Raw genomic sequence first — 17,758 nt, forward strand, 5'->3', positions numbered from 1 at the left:
GCGGGAGATGGCAACTGTCGCAGCTGTCTGATCATGTTCTAATCGGAACTCCAGGTCCTTCTTAGGACCGCCCTCTTTTTCCCAAGAGAGATGGATATATCGTTGCCACTTAGTTATTTCATTTGTTCTGTATGTGCGTGTGTGTTTGTTTTCACATCTCAGATGTACTCTCTCACTGTCTCTATTCCACGTTGCAATCTGCACACGCAGCGCATACTCGCGACAATTTCGTTTCCCAAAGTACCAAACTTGTAGACACTTGGTAACGAAAATATTCAATACAATTTTTTAGTGCAATTTATAAACACAAGTTAGAGACGTGAGATTGTTTTATGGCTTGTTTTTAGAAAGTCACAATTCTCGGTTGATCTCAATTTCTTCCTCTTTAGACTTCGATGAAAGGCTATTCGGATTTTCTATTTATAAACTGCAAAAATACTTATTTCAAGTTGCAGATTCCCTTTTCAAGTTCTTATACAAGAACTGTACGAATTCGGATGGACCAGCACGGTTGGCCTAGGGGTAAGGCGTCCGCCCCGTGATCGGGAGGTCGTAGGTTCGAACCCCGGCCGGGTCATACCTAAGACTTTAAAATTGGCAATCTAGTGGCTGCTCCGCCTGGCGTCTGGCATTATGGGGTTAGGGCTAGGACTGGTTGGTCCGGTGTCAGAATAATGTGACTGGGGGAGACATGAAGCCTGTGCTGCGACTTCTGTCTTGTGTGTGTGGCGCACGTTATATATGTCAAAGCAGCACCGCCCTGATATGGCCCTTCGTGGTCGGCTGGGCGTTAAGCAAACAAACAAGCAAACAAACAAACGCATTCGGATGATAAAAACAATTTAGGGCCTAATATTGAGCCATGCTATTGTCTGCATTTTAAGGCTCATCAGTACTTTTACAAATCAAATCACTAGTTTGCTGCTTGCAGATCAGAACATGTAGAAACTAATTACTGAATACTTCACAGTAAGGAAAACAAACTTAATAAAACAGATTTTCTCATGAGTGTTCAGCATTAAGTTAAGTTAAGTTTCTTTCTTTCTTTGATACATTTTTCAAATTAAGGAAGAAGAGGCTGCAAGGCTGAATAATATACAGTAAGCAAAATTAATAAATAAAACATTTTTTTTATGAGCGTTCAGCAAAACTTTGCAGATTGTTTTTGGCGTGCTCCGTTCCTTTGCATAACGGTTTCATCCTTTCTTTGATATTTTCTACAAATTAACGAAGAAGAGGCTGACAGTCTGTAAAGTCCTATTTTTCACGCGAGGCTAACATCATCATTAATTATGTTGACTATGAGGCTTAACGCCCGTCGCGATATAACCTTGAATGGTTGAAAACGACGTTAAACACCAAATAAAGAAAGAAAGAAAGAAAGAAAGAGGCTTAACGTCCTCTTTGGTATCTGGGACCTGTATTGGGACACGATTTGTTATTCGATATAAAAAGTGGGGGAGGTACGGGGAGTGGGGACATATTTTATAGATATTCTCTTGTTTATGTCAGCCTCCCAATTCCCATGCTTGTTACTTTCAGTCTTTCTATTGGGAGCAAGCTAAGCTGACTTACGACAAGCTACACGAATTCCAACAAGAAAATTAATATGTCTGATGCTATGATCTCTTTTGATGGCACATTGCGCTGGGGTTGTGGCTGCAGGGGCAGATCACATCATTTTTAAGGGGGGGGGGGGGGGGGTTCACGTTTCTTTTAGGGAAAATTCGCCGACGCGAAGCGAAGCTTTTATTTTAGGGCGCAAAAATGGAGTAATCCGGTGCAATCTTAGCCAAGAAACTTCCCTTAATAGTAATACACCTTCAAAACAGTAAATTTAAGAAGACAAATTTTGACCAAAACAAGGATAATTTACCGATCTGGTGCAACCTGAGCCAGCGAATTGCAAAACTACCTTCCCAAAACGTCACTTAAAACACAAAGGACGTCCCCGAGGGGGGGTCCAGATCCGCCCCTGGGCTGGGTGGCAGTCAAGACAATTCGATAACTCTTCACAACCAAATGTAAAGGTTTGTAAGCAGTTACTTCCCTTACACAGGCCAAGCCGGTTCCAAACACCCTGCCTGTGGCTCCATTCCTTTCTCCATATCTCTCTTCTTGTGTGAGTGTGTGTGTGTGTGGATGGGGGGGGGGTATCATGGGTGTGTGTGTGTCATTGTGTGTGTGTGAGTGCCGGTGTGGGGTTATGTGTGTGTATGAGTGGGTGTGTGTCAGTCTATGTGTGTGTGTGTGTCAGTGTGTGTGTGTGTGTGTGCTGTCCTTCCATCCTTTCTCTCTCCCCCCCCCCCCTCTCTCTCTCTCTCTCTCTCTCTCTCTCTCTCTCTCTCTCGCGAGTGTGTGTGTGTTTGTGTGTGTATGTGTGTGTTTGTGTGTGTGTGTGTCTGTCACACACACACACACACACACACACACACACACACACACACACACACACACACACACACACTTTAAAATCTAATAAAGCGACACAGTTAGCGCACAGGAATGAAACAATCCTGTCACCTTTGCAGGGTAATACGACGGTGACTTCCCGACTCGCCCCTTCCCATCTCGCCCCTCCCATATCTCCCCTACCCAGTTGGCCCCCCTCCCATATCGCCCCCTACCATCTCGCCCCCAATTACCTCACGATTTTCTTTGAGTTTTATTTTGCCCCCGTTCTTCAGAATTCGTCCATGTCACCGGCACACACGATTACATATGTGAGAGAGAGAGAGCGAGAGAGAGAGAGAGAGAGAGAGAGAGAGAGAGAGAGAGAGAGAGAGAGAGAGAGAGAGAGAGAGAGAGAGAGAGCCTTTACTTGCCCCTATCTCTTCTCTGCACCTGTCACACACACACACACACACACACCTACACACACACACACACACACACACACACACGCGCACACACACACATACACACACACACACACGCACACACACACACACACACACACGCACACACACACACACGCACACACACATACACACACACACACACCCACACGCACACACACACACACACACACACACACACACACACACACACACCCTCCACCATCCCCACAACCTCAATCTCTTCCTTCCCGCAAAAATCCATGGAGAAAACTGCCGGACGATCTATTATGTGAAATGTTCATTCTAAACAGAAGTGTTCCACTTTTGAACACATATCTGTTACTAGATGATTACCCGCTTCGCCGGGAAGAAGTAGAGCCGAATACCAGGCTGCGCCTGGACGAAGGAAAGGAGATAAACGCGCAAAACACTGGAGACCTTCTAAAAATAGTAACGTGCAGTGACCTTCTAAAAATAGTAACGTAGTAACGGGAATATGGATTGACGCCACACGGAGGAAGGGAGATAATCGCGGCTGAAAACACTGGAGAAGATAAGGAAGAGTTACTGGTAGTGGATCCAGACCAAAAAAAAACAAAATCGGTTCAGCGCGCACAGCGCTGCGCGCTGAGAGCACGTGTTGAAATATCTCATCGATGAGGTTGTGTCCGGGGTGTAGCTGAATACGGTGTCCAAATTTGAAAAAGATCCACCGAGAACTTTGGCCGTGCATCGCGAACAGACAGACAGACAGACACTAGTCGTATATATATATAGATACGTTCTGAACACTTTGTGAACACTTTTGTTCATTTGAACACGTTGTGAACAATGTGTGTAGAACTATGTACAATGTCACAAAGTGTTCAAACTTGTTACAGAAATGTGTTCAAAAGTAGAACACTTCTGTTTAGAGTGTAAAATCCAGTCAAGCAAGAAAAGTGAATTAACATGTTACAAGACATTCCCTTACATGTAAGTATAATAGGTGATGTCCTGTAATGTACAGCATATACATGTAAAAAAAAAAATTAATAAAAAAAAACTTCACAAAAAGAGAATAAAAAAATAAAATAAAAAAGTATATAGTGGAACCTCCCTTTTAAGACCCCCCCACGTTAAGACCCCCCCCACGTTAAGACCCCCCCACGTTAAGACCCCCCCACGTTAAGACCTCCCCACTTTAAGACCCCCCACGTTAAGACCCCCCCACGTTAAGACCCCCCACGTTAAGACCCCCCACGTTAAGACCCCCCACGTTAAGACCCCCCACGTTAAGACCCCCCACGTTAAGACCCCCCACGTTTAGACCCCCCACGTTAAGACCCCCCACGTTAAGACCCCCCCACGTTAAGACCCCCCACGTTAAGACCCCCCACGTTAAGACCCCCCACGTTAAGACCCCCCACTTTAAGACCCCCACGTTAAGACCCCCCCACGTTAAGACCCCTCACGTTAAGACCCCCCACGTTAAGACCCCCCACGTTAAGACCCCCCCACGTTAAGACCCCCCACGTTAAGACCCCCACGTTAAGACCCCCCCACGTTAAGACCCCCTCACGTTAAGACCCCCCCACGTTAAGACCCCCCACGTTAAGACCCCCCACGTTAAGACCCCCCACGTTAAGACCCCCCCACGTTAAGACCCCCCACGTTAAGACCCCCCACGTTAAGACTCCCCCCACGTTAAGACCCCCCCACGTTAAGACCCCCCACGTTAAGACACCCCCCCGTTAAGACCCCCGCGTTAAGACCCCCCACGTTAAGACCCCGCCACGTTAAGACCCCCCAAGTTAAGACCCCCCCACGTTAAGACCCCCCACGTTAAGACCCCCCACGTTAAGACCCCCCACGTTAAGACCCCCCTCGTTAAGACCCCCCCCACGTTAAGAACCCGCCTCCTTTTAAGACCTTGTTTTTTCAAATTGTATGTTTATAACCTCTGTTAATGTACCCCCATTTTAAGACTCCTTCCTTTTTAAGACCTGATTTTCTCACCTTTTTGGAGGTCTGAAAAGGGAGGGGGGGTGGTTCCACTGTAACTACACCCCCCGCCATCCACACCTCCGTACCTGGCCAATTTCTCTGCGCTCCTTCTTGCCTGACTGTCCCGATTGAGCGAAACGTTAAATCCAGTCAACCAACCACGTCCAGTAACAAGTGCCATTACGTCAACTCGCAGTAAAGTCCTTTCCGTACTGACATCAACCTCACCTTGGCGACTTCTCGGCACTTTATCACCACCACCCCCCCCCCCCCCCCCCCCTCCCTCCCCCACTCCATTTTCTCGTCATCTAACACAGTCGTTGTAGCCCCCAACCCATCCCGCAAGGCAAACGTATGTCAGTAAATCACACCTGAGCTGTTGTTACCTGTGACCTGCGGTTAAAAGCCAAGAGCAAGAAGCCGGTCAGGTCAGATGAGGTCAGGCGAGGACAGGTGGGAAGGGGGGAGGCGGAGGGAAAGGATTGGGGAAGTAAGGAGAAGGGAGGGAGGTGGGGAGGTGAGGGGGAGGGGGGGGCAGAGCAAGGAGGAGGAAAAGTGAACAAGGTTGACAAGTACTGTCCGGTTTGTTTGATGTGGATATGCTGATTCTGGCATCGCCGGCGGCCAAATCCAGTCATTTCTAACAATAACTGCTATCGATGAAAAGGAATCGCCCCGCAAAAAAACAAGGCTTTCGGTATTGAGTTTGTTGTTGTTGTTGTTGTTGTTGTTGTTGTTGTTGTTGTTGTTGTTGTTGTTGTTGTTGTTGTTGTTGTTGACTTTGTTGACTTTGTTGTTGGTTTTTTTTTTTTTTTTTTTGGTGGTTTTTTGTTGTTGATGCTGATGACCTTATTCAGATCCAAGGTAAGACACCGTTTTAAAAACCTTGAATTCTCGCCGCCCCGCACTTACTCTCCGGTCCGCCAAAACCGTTCACCTCAGAGCAAATAATCCAACCCATAGATACCCTACTGTAACCCCTGGATTAGCCTCGAATGACGGGAAAAAACCCAGCAGATGACATTTTCCTTGTACACCCACCACAATCACTCACTTTCTGCTCTGCCTAGTCCATCAGTCTTGTCTGTCACCGTCGTCTGTTTCCTCCTTGAACGCATCACTCATTTATTATCCTTCCGCCACTGCGGTCCTGACGTCATGGCGGACAGAGAACAATTCGTCGTGAAGACAATGATGACGTTGTGAAAGGAGGCGGGGCTTGTCTGGGATAGGATATCAAAGTATATAACCCGCTACTGTGCGATGGGGTTCTCTACTGCTCGACTGATAGACAAACACTAAAATTTTACGAACTTATTTTGTCTCTTGGGAGCAGCGGTCCATTTAGAACTTAATTACTACAAGTACAAACATGGTGAGTTGATAGTCTTTTTTTATTTCATTTTTTTTAATTCTTTTTATTTCTTCTTTGTTCTTATTTTGTTTTGTTTATGTCTTTTTTGTTTCTTGTTTGAAAATATCTTAAGTTTGATACAATGAGGAGCACGAACGTTATATAACGTCTTGTCAGAGGCTTGATTTGGTGGTGTACTTCTTACATTATTTAAATGTTTTGCTGTTCTTATGTTATTTCTTCTTTGTTCTTATTTTGTTTTGTTTATGTCTGGGTTTTTTCTTGTTTGAAAATATATCTCGAGTTTGATACAGTTATCGTAGAGCACGAACGTTATAACGTCTCGTTAGAGGCTGGATTTGGTGGTGTACTTCTTTCATTATTTAAATGTTTTGCTGTTTCGGTATATTGTTCGATGAAGTTGTTGCTGTTGTTGTTGTTGTTGTTGTTGTTGTTGTTGTTGTTGTTGTTGTTGTTGTTGTTGTTGTTGTTGTTGTTGTTATTGTTGTTGTTATTGTTGTTGTTGTTGTTGTTATTGCTGTTGTTATTGTTGTTGTTGATGATGGTGGTGATGGTGGCGTTCATGGTGTTGTTGTTCCTCCTCCTTCTCATCCTCTTGTTTCTGTTTCTTCGTCTGCTTTTTACATTTAGTCAAGTTTTGACTAAATGTTTTAACGTAGAGGGGGGAATCGAGACGAGGGTCGTGGTGTATGTGTGTGTGTGTGTGTGTGTGCGTCTGTCTGTCTGTCTGTGTGTGTTTGTGTGTAGAGCGATTCAGACTTAACTACTAGACCGATCTTTATGAAATTTGACATGAGATTTCCTGGGTATGATATCCCCTGATCTGTTTTTCATTTCTTTGATAAATGTCTTGGATGACGTCATATCCGGCTTTTCGTGAAAGTTGAGGCGGCACTGTCACGCTCTCATTTTTCAACCAAATTGATTGAAATTTTGGTCAAGTAATCTTCGACGAAGCCCGGACTTCGGTATTGCATTTCAGCTTGGTGGCTTAAAAATTAACTAATGACTTTGGTCATTAAAAATCTGAAAATTGTAAAAAACATATTTTTTTTATAAAACGATCCACATTTACGTTCATCTTATTCTCCATCATTTTCTAATTCCAAAAACATATAAATATGTTGTATTTGGATTAAAAACAAGCTCTGAAAATTAAAAATATAAAAATATTATCAAAATTAAATTTTTGAAATCAATTTAAAAACACTTTCATCTTATTCCTTGTCGGTTCCTGATTCCAAAAACATATAGATATGATATGTTTGGATTAAAAACACGCTCAGAAAGTTAAAACGAAGAGAGGTACAGAAAAGCGTGCTATCCTTCTCAGCACAACTACTACCCCGCTCTTCTTGTCAACTTCACTGCCTTTGTCACGAGCGGTGGACTGACGATGCTACGAGTATACGGTCTTGCTGAAAAATTGCATTGCGTTCAATTTCATGCTGCTACTTGACTAAATGTTGTATTTTCGCCTTACGCGACTTGTTTTCCTTGCTTTTGAAACGCATGAATTACTTGTATGTCTTCACCTGTATGTCTTCACTCATCAGACACGCTTTGTAAATTGCGTTGCCGACTGTTCCTCTTTTACTTGTGTGTACTCGCTTACTTGCCAACTTTGGCTTCCAAAGTTTTCACTTCTTAATCATGGATACCCCCTACCTACACCCCCCCCCCCCCTTTCTTCCCTTGCCCAATCCATACAACATAAAGATATTCATTTTTGCGTCAAGCTTTTTTGTTCTTTCGTATGTGTTTTATTTTGCTTTGATTTTTTTTTGAATTTTTTTTCTTCGGTTTGTCTTATTTTTGTTTGCGTTTTTCTTTCCTTTGTCGTGTTTTTACGCAACTTAACCAACCCTTAAGTTACCCATCCCTATGATTAAATTGTTTTTTTGGTCAAGTTTTAAATTTCAAATCTGTAAGCATTCTGTTCCTTTCCAGAACCCCCTAAGAGCACTTCTCTTTCTGGCCGCCGTCATCGCCTCTACATACGGGCACTGCTATGACGCACAAGTGGCGTCCGACCAGTACTATGACGACTCTTTCGTTTGTACTACTCCCCTCTCGTATCCTGCGTGAGTTGTCAATTATCTAATTAGAGTGGATCAAATAATTTGGAAAAATACATGAAGGTTCTACGATGTACTAAAAACCATACCTGTCTGTGGTATATTCGAATGCAGTCGTTTGCTTGTTATTGTGCTTTTCAATTGTCACGCACGCAAGCACGGACACACACACATAAACTCTCTCTGTCTGTCTCTTTCTCCCTGTCTTTCATTGGCTCTCTCTCTCTCTGTCTTTCTGTCTCTGTCTCTCTTGCTCTCTCTGTCTCTCTCTCTCTGTCTCTGTCTCTCTCTTTTGTTTCTCTCTCTCTCTCTTTCTCTCTCTCTCTCTCACTATCTCTCACTATCTCTCACTATCTCTCTTTCTCTGTCTTTCATTGGCTCTCTCTGTCTTTCTGTCTCTCTGTCTCTCTCTCTTTCTTTCTCTCTCTTTCTCTCTCTCTTTCTCTCTCTCTCTCTCTCTCTCTCTCTCTCTCTCTTGCTCGCTCTCTCCACCTGTCTTTCTTTGACTCTTTCTTGCTTTCTGTCTCTGTCTCGCTTGCTCTTTCTCTCTATCTCTCTCGCTATCTCTTTCTGTCTGTCTGTCTGTCTGTTTCTCTCTCTCTTCCTGTTTTTCTCTCTCATTCCCCCTCCTCCCTCCCTCACTCACTCCCCCTACCCCTCTCCTGTCTCACTCCTGACCCAATTCTAACGTTGTTTCTGTGCATCACGTGCAGAGAGCTGATCGAGTCCGACCTGAACAACCTTCAGAACCTGGAGGTCTTGTACTTCCTCGACACCGCCACCTCTTGCTTCAACGAGACCGACTATTTCACCAACAGATAGTGAGTTCACCCTTTTGTCCTTCATAGATACCTCCCCTTTCAATACAAATCACGACAGATTTAGCAAGACGTATATTGTATTTGGACAAGGAGCAGACACTGCTAGCTGTCGCTTCAAAGAGACTATAGCGACTTCTTTAAAGACTGTTATTAATTAAGCCAAAAGTTGAATTCGCGGAGACTTTGCAAAGTCTTTTTACTGATTTTTGTGTGTGTGTGAAATACATGTTGCCTTGCCTTGCCTTGCCTTTGAGGGCCAGATGTCAAAAAGCAGATCACTGCTTACTCTTTTACCCTCGTTAAATAAAAAGACATGTCATAGTCATTGCCTTGCCTTGCCTTGCCTTGCCTTGCCTTGCCTTGCCTTTGAGGGCCAGATGTAAAAAAGCAGATCACTGCTTACTCTTTTACCCTCGTTAAATAAAAAGACATGTCATAGTCATTGCCTTGCCTTGCCTTGCCTTGCCTTGGCTGGCGTCGCCTGGCCTGGCGTCGCCTGGCCTGGCCTGGCCTGGCCTTGTCTTGTCTCGCCTTGCCTTGCCTTGCCTTGCCTTGCCTCGCCTTGCCTTACCTTGCCTTGCCTTTCCTTGCCTTGCCTTGCCTTGCCTCGCCTTGTCTTGCCTTGCCTCGCCTTGCCTAGCTTTGCCTTGCCTTGCCTTGCCTTGTCTCGATAAAAGACAAATCCCTTCTTTTGCAGTGCCAGCCCCGGTGAGTACATCTACCAGTGCGTATGTCCGTCCCCCAGGAAGCGCATCGAGGCAGTGTACCTCAACAAGGAGATCTGCCACGTCGTCTACCCCGAGAGGCAGGACATCCAGTACGCTCAGTGCGGGTGAGTCGTTGCTTCGAATGAAGATACAATGTAACCTCTCTGTTACTAACTGTAAAAGTCTCAACAGCAAGTTATAGTGAAACCTCTTTTTAATACACACACACACACACACACACACACACACACACACACACACACACGCGCGCGCGCGCACGCACACACACACACACACACGCACACACACGCACACACGTGCGCGCACACACCCCCATAACATACACACATACACCCACACACGCACGTACACACGTAAAAACACACTCTCTCACACACACACACACACACACACACGCACACACACACACACACACACACACACACGTGCGCGCACACACACCCACATACACACACACCCACACACGCACATACACACGTAAAAACACACTCACACACACACACACACACACACACACACACACACACGTGCGCGCTCACACACCCACATACACACACACACACCCACACACGCACATACACACGTAAAAACACACACACACACACACACACACACACACACACACACACACACACACACACACACACACACACACACACACACACACACACATTTCACACACACTTTACAAACACTCTCATTACCTGACCCTTTTTTCTGTCAACAGAGGTCACTGCACCTTCGATTACGCCACCAAGATCGCCACCGCCTCTCGAGGCTATTTCTGCGCGTACCAGAGCTACGTCCAGCGTGAATTCATGGTGTGGTGTCCCAATGTTCCCCTCGACGTTCTTGCTGCTGGTGGATCCCACGCTTCCGGTTCCGGTGGCCACTTAGCGCATGCGCGCGCAGCCGCAGGTGGGGCCCAGGTGTACCAGCCTTTTGGATCCTTCCACCGCGTGTCGAAGGCTCTGCCCACTCTGTGTTCTTGCAGGGGATACTTCTGTGACAACCACAATGCTCTCATCCACTGAGAGGTCTGAGGTTCGAGTCTTTTACATGATTTTATTTTAAGAAATGGTATAGGAATCCAACAATGGTCGTAGAAACGCTACAGCCTTTCTTGTGTTTTTTTTTTAATGTTTTTGTTTTTTTAATCAAGAAAAATTACCACAGCGCAGAAACTCAATAACATTCAGACAGGCTTACATTTGAACACACACACACACACACACACACACACGGACACACATACGCACACGTAAGCACAAACACACATAACACACATATGCAAAGTCGCATTCTTTCAACTCGCAGGATTTGAAAAATTTCCTGGATGATTCCTAGTCAAGTGTTTCTGAACCAGTTTATTTCTTATCTCGACCGGAGATAAGGAAAACAATAAGTTAGACAAAAAGAAAACGCGCAAAGAACAAAATAATTCTAAGTTTCGTAACGGGGAAAGAACTAGCCCCACACAGCTCTCGTTTTCTTTAAGTTTCGATGAGAGGACACAGTTGGCATTGACAATATTTGAAAACAATAAAAATGTGCATACATTAAACGATGTTGCAAAGATTGACCTTTTTCGGGAAATTTGCCAAAATTGTCATTTCAGTGTCGGCAGTTTGGGGATGTTTTCGGCATTCCTTCTCATCTCCCAAGCCCCCACCCCCCAAATAAATTCGGCAAATCTGCCGAATTGACCGCAAATGTATCGGAGTGAGAATTTTGTGCCAAAATTATATCAACAGATCTCGAACTACATCTAAAGGGAACGATATGAAGCCTGGAAACAAATGTGTTCATGTTACGTGCATTAATAAATTATTGAAAACATGTGCTTTTTATATTTAGTCAAGTTTTGACTAAATATTTTAACATCGAGGGGGAATCGAAACGAGGGTCGTGGTGTATGTGCGTGTGTCTGTCTGTCTGTGTGTGTGTGTGTGTAGAGCGATTCAGACTAAACTACTGGACCGATCTTTATGAAATTTGACATGAGAGTTCCTGGGTATGAAATCCCCGAACGTTTTTTTCATTTTTTGGATAAATGTCTTTGATGACGTCATATCCGGCTTTTCGTGAAAGTTGAGGCGGCACTGTCACGCCCTCATTTTTCAACCAAATTGGTTGAAATTTTGGTCAAGTACTCTTCGACGAAGCCCGGGGTTCGGTATTGCATTTCAGCTTGGTGGCTTAAAAATTAATTAATGACTTTGGTCATTAAAAATCTGAAAATTGTAAAAAAAAATAAACATTTATAAAACGATCCAAATTTACGTTTATCTTATTCTCCATCATTTGCTGATTCCAAAAACATATAAATATGTTATATTTGGATTAAAAACAAGCTCTGAAAATTAAATATATAAAAATTATTATCAAATTTTTTTTTTCGAAATCAATTTAAAAACACTTTCATCTTATTCCTTGTCGGTTCCTGATTCCAAAAATATATAGATATGATATGTTTGGATTAAAAACACGCTCAGAAAGTTAAAACGAAGAGAGGTACAGAAAAGCGTGCTATGCAGCATAGCGTAACCACTACCCCGCTCTTCTTGTCAATTTCACTGCCTATGCCGTGAGCGGTGGACCACGAGTATACGGTCTTGCTGCGTTGCATTGCGTTCAGTTTCATTCTGTGAGTTCGACAGCTACTTGACTAAATATTGTATTTTCGCCTTACGCGACTTGTTTTATATTTAGTCAAGTTTTGACTAAATATTTTAACATCGAGGGGGAATCGAAACGAGGGTCGTGGTGTATGTGCGTCTGTCTGTCTGTGTGTGTGTGTAGAGCGATTCAGACTAAACTACTGGACCGATCTTTATGAAATTTGACATGAGAGTTCCTGGGTATGAAATCCCCATACGTTTTTTTCATTTTTTTGATACATGTCTTTGATGACGTCATATCCGGCTTTTCGTGAAAGTTGAGGCGGCACTGTCACGCCCTCATTTTTCAACCAAATTGGTTGAAATTTTGGTCAAGTAATCTTCGACGAAGCCCGGACTTCGGTATTGCATTTCAGCTTGGTGGCTTAAAAATTAATTAATGACTTTGGTCATTAAAAATCTGAAAATTGTAAAAAAAAATTAAAATTTATAAAACGATCCAAATTTACGTTTATCTTATTCTCCATCATTTGCTGATTCCAAAAACATATAAATAAGTTATATTCGGATTAAAAACAAGCTCTGAAAATTAAATATATAAAAATTATTATCAAAATTAAATTGTCCAAATCAATTTAAAAACACTTTCATCTTATTCCTTGTCGGTTCCTGATTCCAAAAACATATAAATATGATATGTTTGGATTAAAAACACGCTCAGAAAGTTAAAACAAAGAGAGGTACAGAAAAGCGTGCTATCCTTCTTAGCGCAACTACTACCCCGCTCTTCTTGTCAATTTCACTGCCTTTGCCATGAGCGGTGGACTGACGATGCTACGAGTATACGGTCTTGCTGAAAAATGGCATTGCGTTCAGTTTCATTCTGTGAGTTCGACAGCTACTTGACAAAATATTGTATTTTCGCCTTACGCGACTTGTTTCTAATGTTGGATCTGTATTCTACGCGTCTATGCTTTTTTTTTTGGGGGGGGGGGGGGGGGAATGAGGTGTTCGTTTGACATAAACTCATTGTAAGTAAAATCATTCCAAACCGACAAGTCTGTACAGTGCAAATATAAATATCTTGATTTATGTATATTTTGTATATATATGTATGTATATAATGTGCAAATTGTGAATCCGCTGAAATCTGTCTATTTGTACTTGTTTTGTTACAAACCTTGGAATTAAAAAAAATTGTGTGAAAATTCGTACTTTTGTGAATTCATGTTCTGTGAGCTTCGTTTGCATGAAGGTGATTGGTTTTATATTTAGTTATTTCTGTCGCTGTCTATCTGTCTGTCTGTCGGTCGTTTTGCCTTACTGCTTGCATGCCCCCCCCCCCCCCCCCCATTTCTCTCTCTCTCTCTCTCTCTCTCTCTCTCTCTCTCTCTCTCTCTTTCTCTCTCTTCATGCATGTGTGTGTAACGCAAATTCGGTGCTATATACATTGCTAAAACGCTTCTCACAACAGAAACGAACGTAATGTCGGTTGGAGAATATCAAGGTCTGCAATGACTACCAAACACAGCATTCAGATTTGAAAAATAGAACGCTCAAACACTAATTCTAAGACCTTCCTCGTGTATATTGTTATCATATGTATTCAACTCCCTAAACGAACTTTGTAGCTCTCGGCTCAATTTCTAATCTGTATCTCTAGCGCATGAAATACTCAGGGTCAAAAGGTCAGGACAAAATCTATAACTCGCTCAAAGAACGTCACAATGAGAATTACAGTCTGGGATGCCCACTCAAAACAGACCCGTTTTCTAATTGAGTAACTCAGCGCTCAAACGTATATTTTAAGGTATTCCTGGTGTGTGGTCACATAATTGCAACCCCCAACCTGAACTGTATAGCTTTTGAGGCGATTTGAGACAGTTTTCTTGTTAGATATATTCTTTTTAAGCATTCGATAGAAAAATGAATGACCTTTTTAAAATATGTTGTGAAAATGTCTTCTAAAGAAGCGGACACAATTACAAATCTAAACAAAGTCACAAACAAACAAACAAACAAACAAACAAACAAACAAACAAACAAACAAACAAACAAACAAACAAACAATCAAACAAACAAATGAACAAAAAACACAACAAAACAAAAGTATGTGTCAAGTAGCACACACACACATGCACACACACACACACACCCACACACACACACACCACACACACACACACACACACACACACACACCACACACACACACACACATACACACACACACGCACACATACACACATACACGCCAGGCCGACAGTTAGGATATAAGACGTAATAAGTGAATTCAGGGTTGCTGTGCTAAAAAAAAGTATCAGTGGGTTTATTGTTGGTGAGATACATTGTATTCTAAAACATTTCGACTCACATTATCTTTTTCTGCCTTGCCACCTACAGCTGCGTCTTCCGATAAACAGGCGAATTCCGGAAATAACTCTGTCGAGTTTGAATGTGTTGTGAAAGAGTAAATACCCTAGCTTTTTCGGGAGGTAAATAACGTCAGCCACTTCTTCTTGTCGTTCGCTGTTAGATCGTCAGTCCGGACTGCAGGGCGAAACGTGCTGTCCTCTCCAAGTCCTCTTTCGGGCCGTATAGCTTCTTTTGTAGCGCTGTCTCCTCTGGCCAGCTGGTGTCCCTCAGAGCACTGTGGTGTGGACAAGCCTGCAGGATGTGCTCTGCTGTCTGATTCTTGCCACACGGACATAGGGGGAGGGAACTAGCTTCAGCTTTGTACGGGAATAAGCAGTCCCGGACCAACTAGCGGTGTCACTACCAGGACGGGGTGGGTTGGCAGATGGCACTGACTACCCTATAAATGCCCTACGTGTCCGATGGCGGTTACACCATGCGGGTAAGAGCCGCATTAAAAGCTCTAGCCCCGGGGTGGGACCCACGGTAAGAAATCCCTCATGTGTTCCCAGGGTTAGGTTTTTGAGCCAGGAACTAAGGGCGGGGTAACCCCGAAAGAAACCTAAGGGCTGACGTCGGAGGATCTGGGCCAACAGGCGCACCTTAACCAACCACAGATCCACGCAAAAACGCAAAATGAAATGTCGACGTCAGTCACTTGCGAAGGATGTGTCTGAAACACGTTTACAAGAACCACGTGTCAATTATTTGTCCACAAAAAAGCAACGAAACTCACTCTTTCACACCCCACACAAACCCGACAGAGTTGTTTCAGAACATCGTCTATTGGATACAACGAAAGGCGCCAACCACAAATTAAGCGACAACGACAAATGGCCCAACGATTGGCGACAGCCGATGTCTACTTTCTTCTCGATCTTTATATATTTTGTCAAGTTTTGACTAAACGTTTCAACACAGACCGTGAATCGAGACGAGGGTGATGGTGGTGGTGTTGGTCGTGGTGTGTGTGTGTGTGTGTGTGTGTGTGTGTGTGTGTGTGTGTGTGTGTGTGTGTGTGTGTGTGTGTGTGTGTGTGTGTGTGTGTGTGTGTGTGTGTGTGTGTGTGTGTGTGCATGCGTGTGCATGCGTGTGTGTGTGTGTGTGTGTGTGTGTAAGTGTGTGTAAGTGTGTGTGTTTGTATGTATGTGTATGTGTGTTTGTGTGTGTGTGAGTGTGTGTGTGTGTGTGTGCGTGTGCGTGCGTGCGTGTGTGTGTGTGTTTGTGTGTGTGTGTGCGTGTGTGTGTGTGTGTGCGTGTGCGTGCGTGTGTGTGTTTCTGTGTGTGTGTGTGTGTGTGTGTGTGTGTGAACACATTTTTCTGAAACTTTACAAACAAATTATTCTAGATTATTCCCCCAGATTTATTTCCTTTTTTTCGATAAATGTCATGGATGACGTCATATCCGGCTTTCAGTGAAAGTCGAAACGGCACTGTCACGCCCTCATTATTCAATCAACTTGATTGAATCTTTGGTTTATGATTTTTTTTTTTAACTTAGGCCTGACTATGGGTTTGTTTTTCATATTGGAAGCTTAAAAGTTAATTGAAAAGGTTGTTCATCAAAGTGGTGATTAAAATCGAATTTTTACGAACAGATTTTTAAAATGAATACATTGGGTACCTTATCATTTCTTTGAACCAACAATATATACGAAAGTTGTCTTTAGATTAAAAACAAGCTAACGAATTAAGAAAATCAGTTGTATACAAATGAGGTTTATTGGGCTTGTGTTGCCGATACATTATGTCAGCGCTATCTCGGTTGCGAGGTTTCGGCCAACCTACCGTATTACTTGAAAAAAGTCAGTGCATACAGTTTTATTCTGTGAGTTCCACAGAGTGACTAAATGTCTTAATTTTGTCTTTCGCGACTTGTTTACTCTGTATTCGTGAAAAACGTTTCAAACGAACCGTCGAATGAAAATTCAAAACCGCGTGGGTCATGGGAACGCGTGGTAGAGAGAGAGAGTATGGGGCTTAACGTCCTCCCAGGTAACTAGGGACCTATATTGGGACATGATTTTTTATACGATGTAGTGGGGGGGGGAGGTGGGGGGAGGGGGCCGGAGGATGATGGGTTGGGGTTGTTTGAAGGTTAAAAATTGTTTGGTAAAAGGGTTGGTTATAAAATGTTCTTTCTTTTGGTAGTATGGGCACGTTCCCTTCGCCACGTGAGACACATTGTGGGGGAGGGGGGATTAAAATAGGTTTTTGTTTCTTTATTATTTCCCAATTTGTAATGTAAAAAATTGATAAAATTTCAGAGCCACTCTGATAAAAACTTTAAAAGTCCAATTTCTTTAATTTAAAGATGGTATGCCGGAGCAATTTACATATTTACATGGAGCGCACAGGCTGCCTTGCCTTTACACATATAACATATATACAACATAGATCTTTCGTTCCTTCGCACCCTCAAAAAAAAAAAAAAAAAAAAAAAGGTAAGAGTGGACATGAGTCCTTTTAAGATAGAAACAAGCTTGTTTATGTAAGGATAATCTAGTAAATGTGTTTTTGTTTTTCGTTTGGTGTCACAATTTGGTTGAATCTTGGTGTGGGTGTGCGCTTTTATACGTAGAAATGCATAGCAAGTGCTGGATCCACACTTAGTCAGTGGATTAGCAATTTTGACATTGGAGACAGGATTTGAAGTGTTTGTTGCTATCTCTTTCTAATGTATCATATGATTTACTCACCCGTCAAGGAGTTTAAATTGTGTGCGCTTGTAGCCAACGTGACTCATAAACTCGTTTCAAATCCTTTATTTTTATGTTTTTTTGAAAGCGGAAAGTTCACGAACACCTCATATGATTGATAACTTAAAAACTGAAGGTTATGTCACTTGAAAGTTCCTCAAATTTTGCAAAAAAAAAGGTAATTGAAATCAAACT

The 17,758-nt window shown here is 43.1% G+C and overlaps 1 protein-coding gene across 1 annotated transcript; it reads left to right on the plus strand.

Moving 5' to 3' along the window:
* The first annotated feature begins 6,089 nt into the window (after nt 1-6,089).
* Nucleotides 6,090-13,659, plus strand: LOC138962828 (uncharacterized). Its single transcript, XM_070334787.1, has 5 exons — nt 6,090-6,201; nt 8,152-8,285; nt 8,993-9,100; nt 9,798-9,932; nt 10,556-13,659. Exons 1-5 carry the CDS (start codon nt 6,199-6,201, stop codon nt 10,860-10,862), a joined length of 687 nt encoding a protein of 228 aa, XP_070190888.1. The 5' UTR covers nt 6,090-6,198; the 3' UTR covers nt 10,863-13,659.
* Nucleotides 13,660-17,758: the final 4,099 nt, after the last annotated feature.

The sequence above is a fragment of the Littorina saxatilis genome, linkage group LG3 (assembly GCF_037325665.1).
Source record: "Littorina saxatilis isolate snail1 linkage group LG3, US_GU_Lsax_2.0, whole genome shotgun sequence".
Lineage (NCBI taxonomy): Eukaryota > Metazoa > Mollusca > Gastropoda > Littorinimorpha > Littorinidae > Littorina > Littorina saxatilis.

Coding starts and splice junctions, on each gene's coding strand:
- LOC138962828 (XM_070334787.1), top strand. Junction 8,286..8,992: donor ACTCCCCTCTCGTATCCTGC/GTGAGTTGTCAA, acceptor CATCACGTGCAG/AGAGCTGATCGAGTCCGACC. Junction 9,101..9,797: donor GACTATTTCACCAACAGATA/GTGAGTTCACCC, acceptor CTTCTTTTGCAG/TGCCAGCCCCGGTGAGTACA.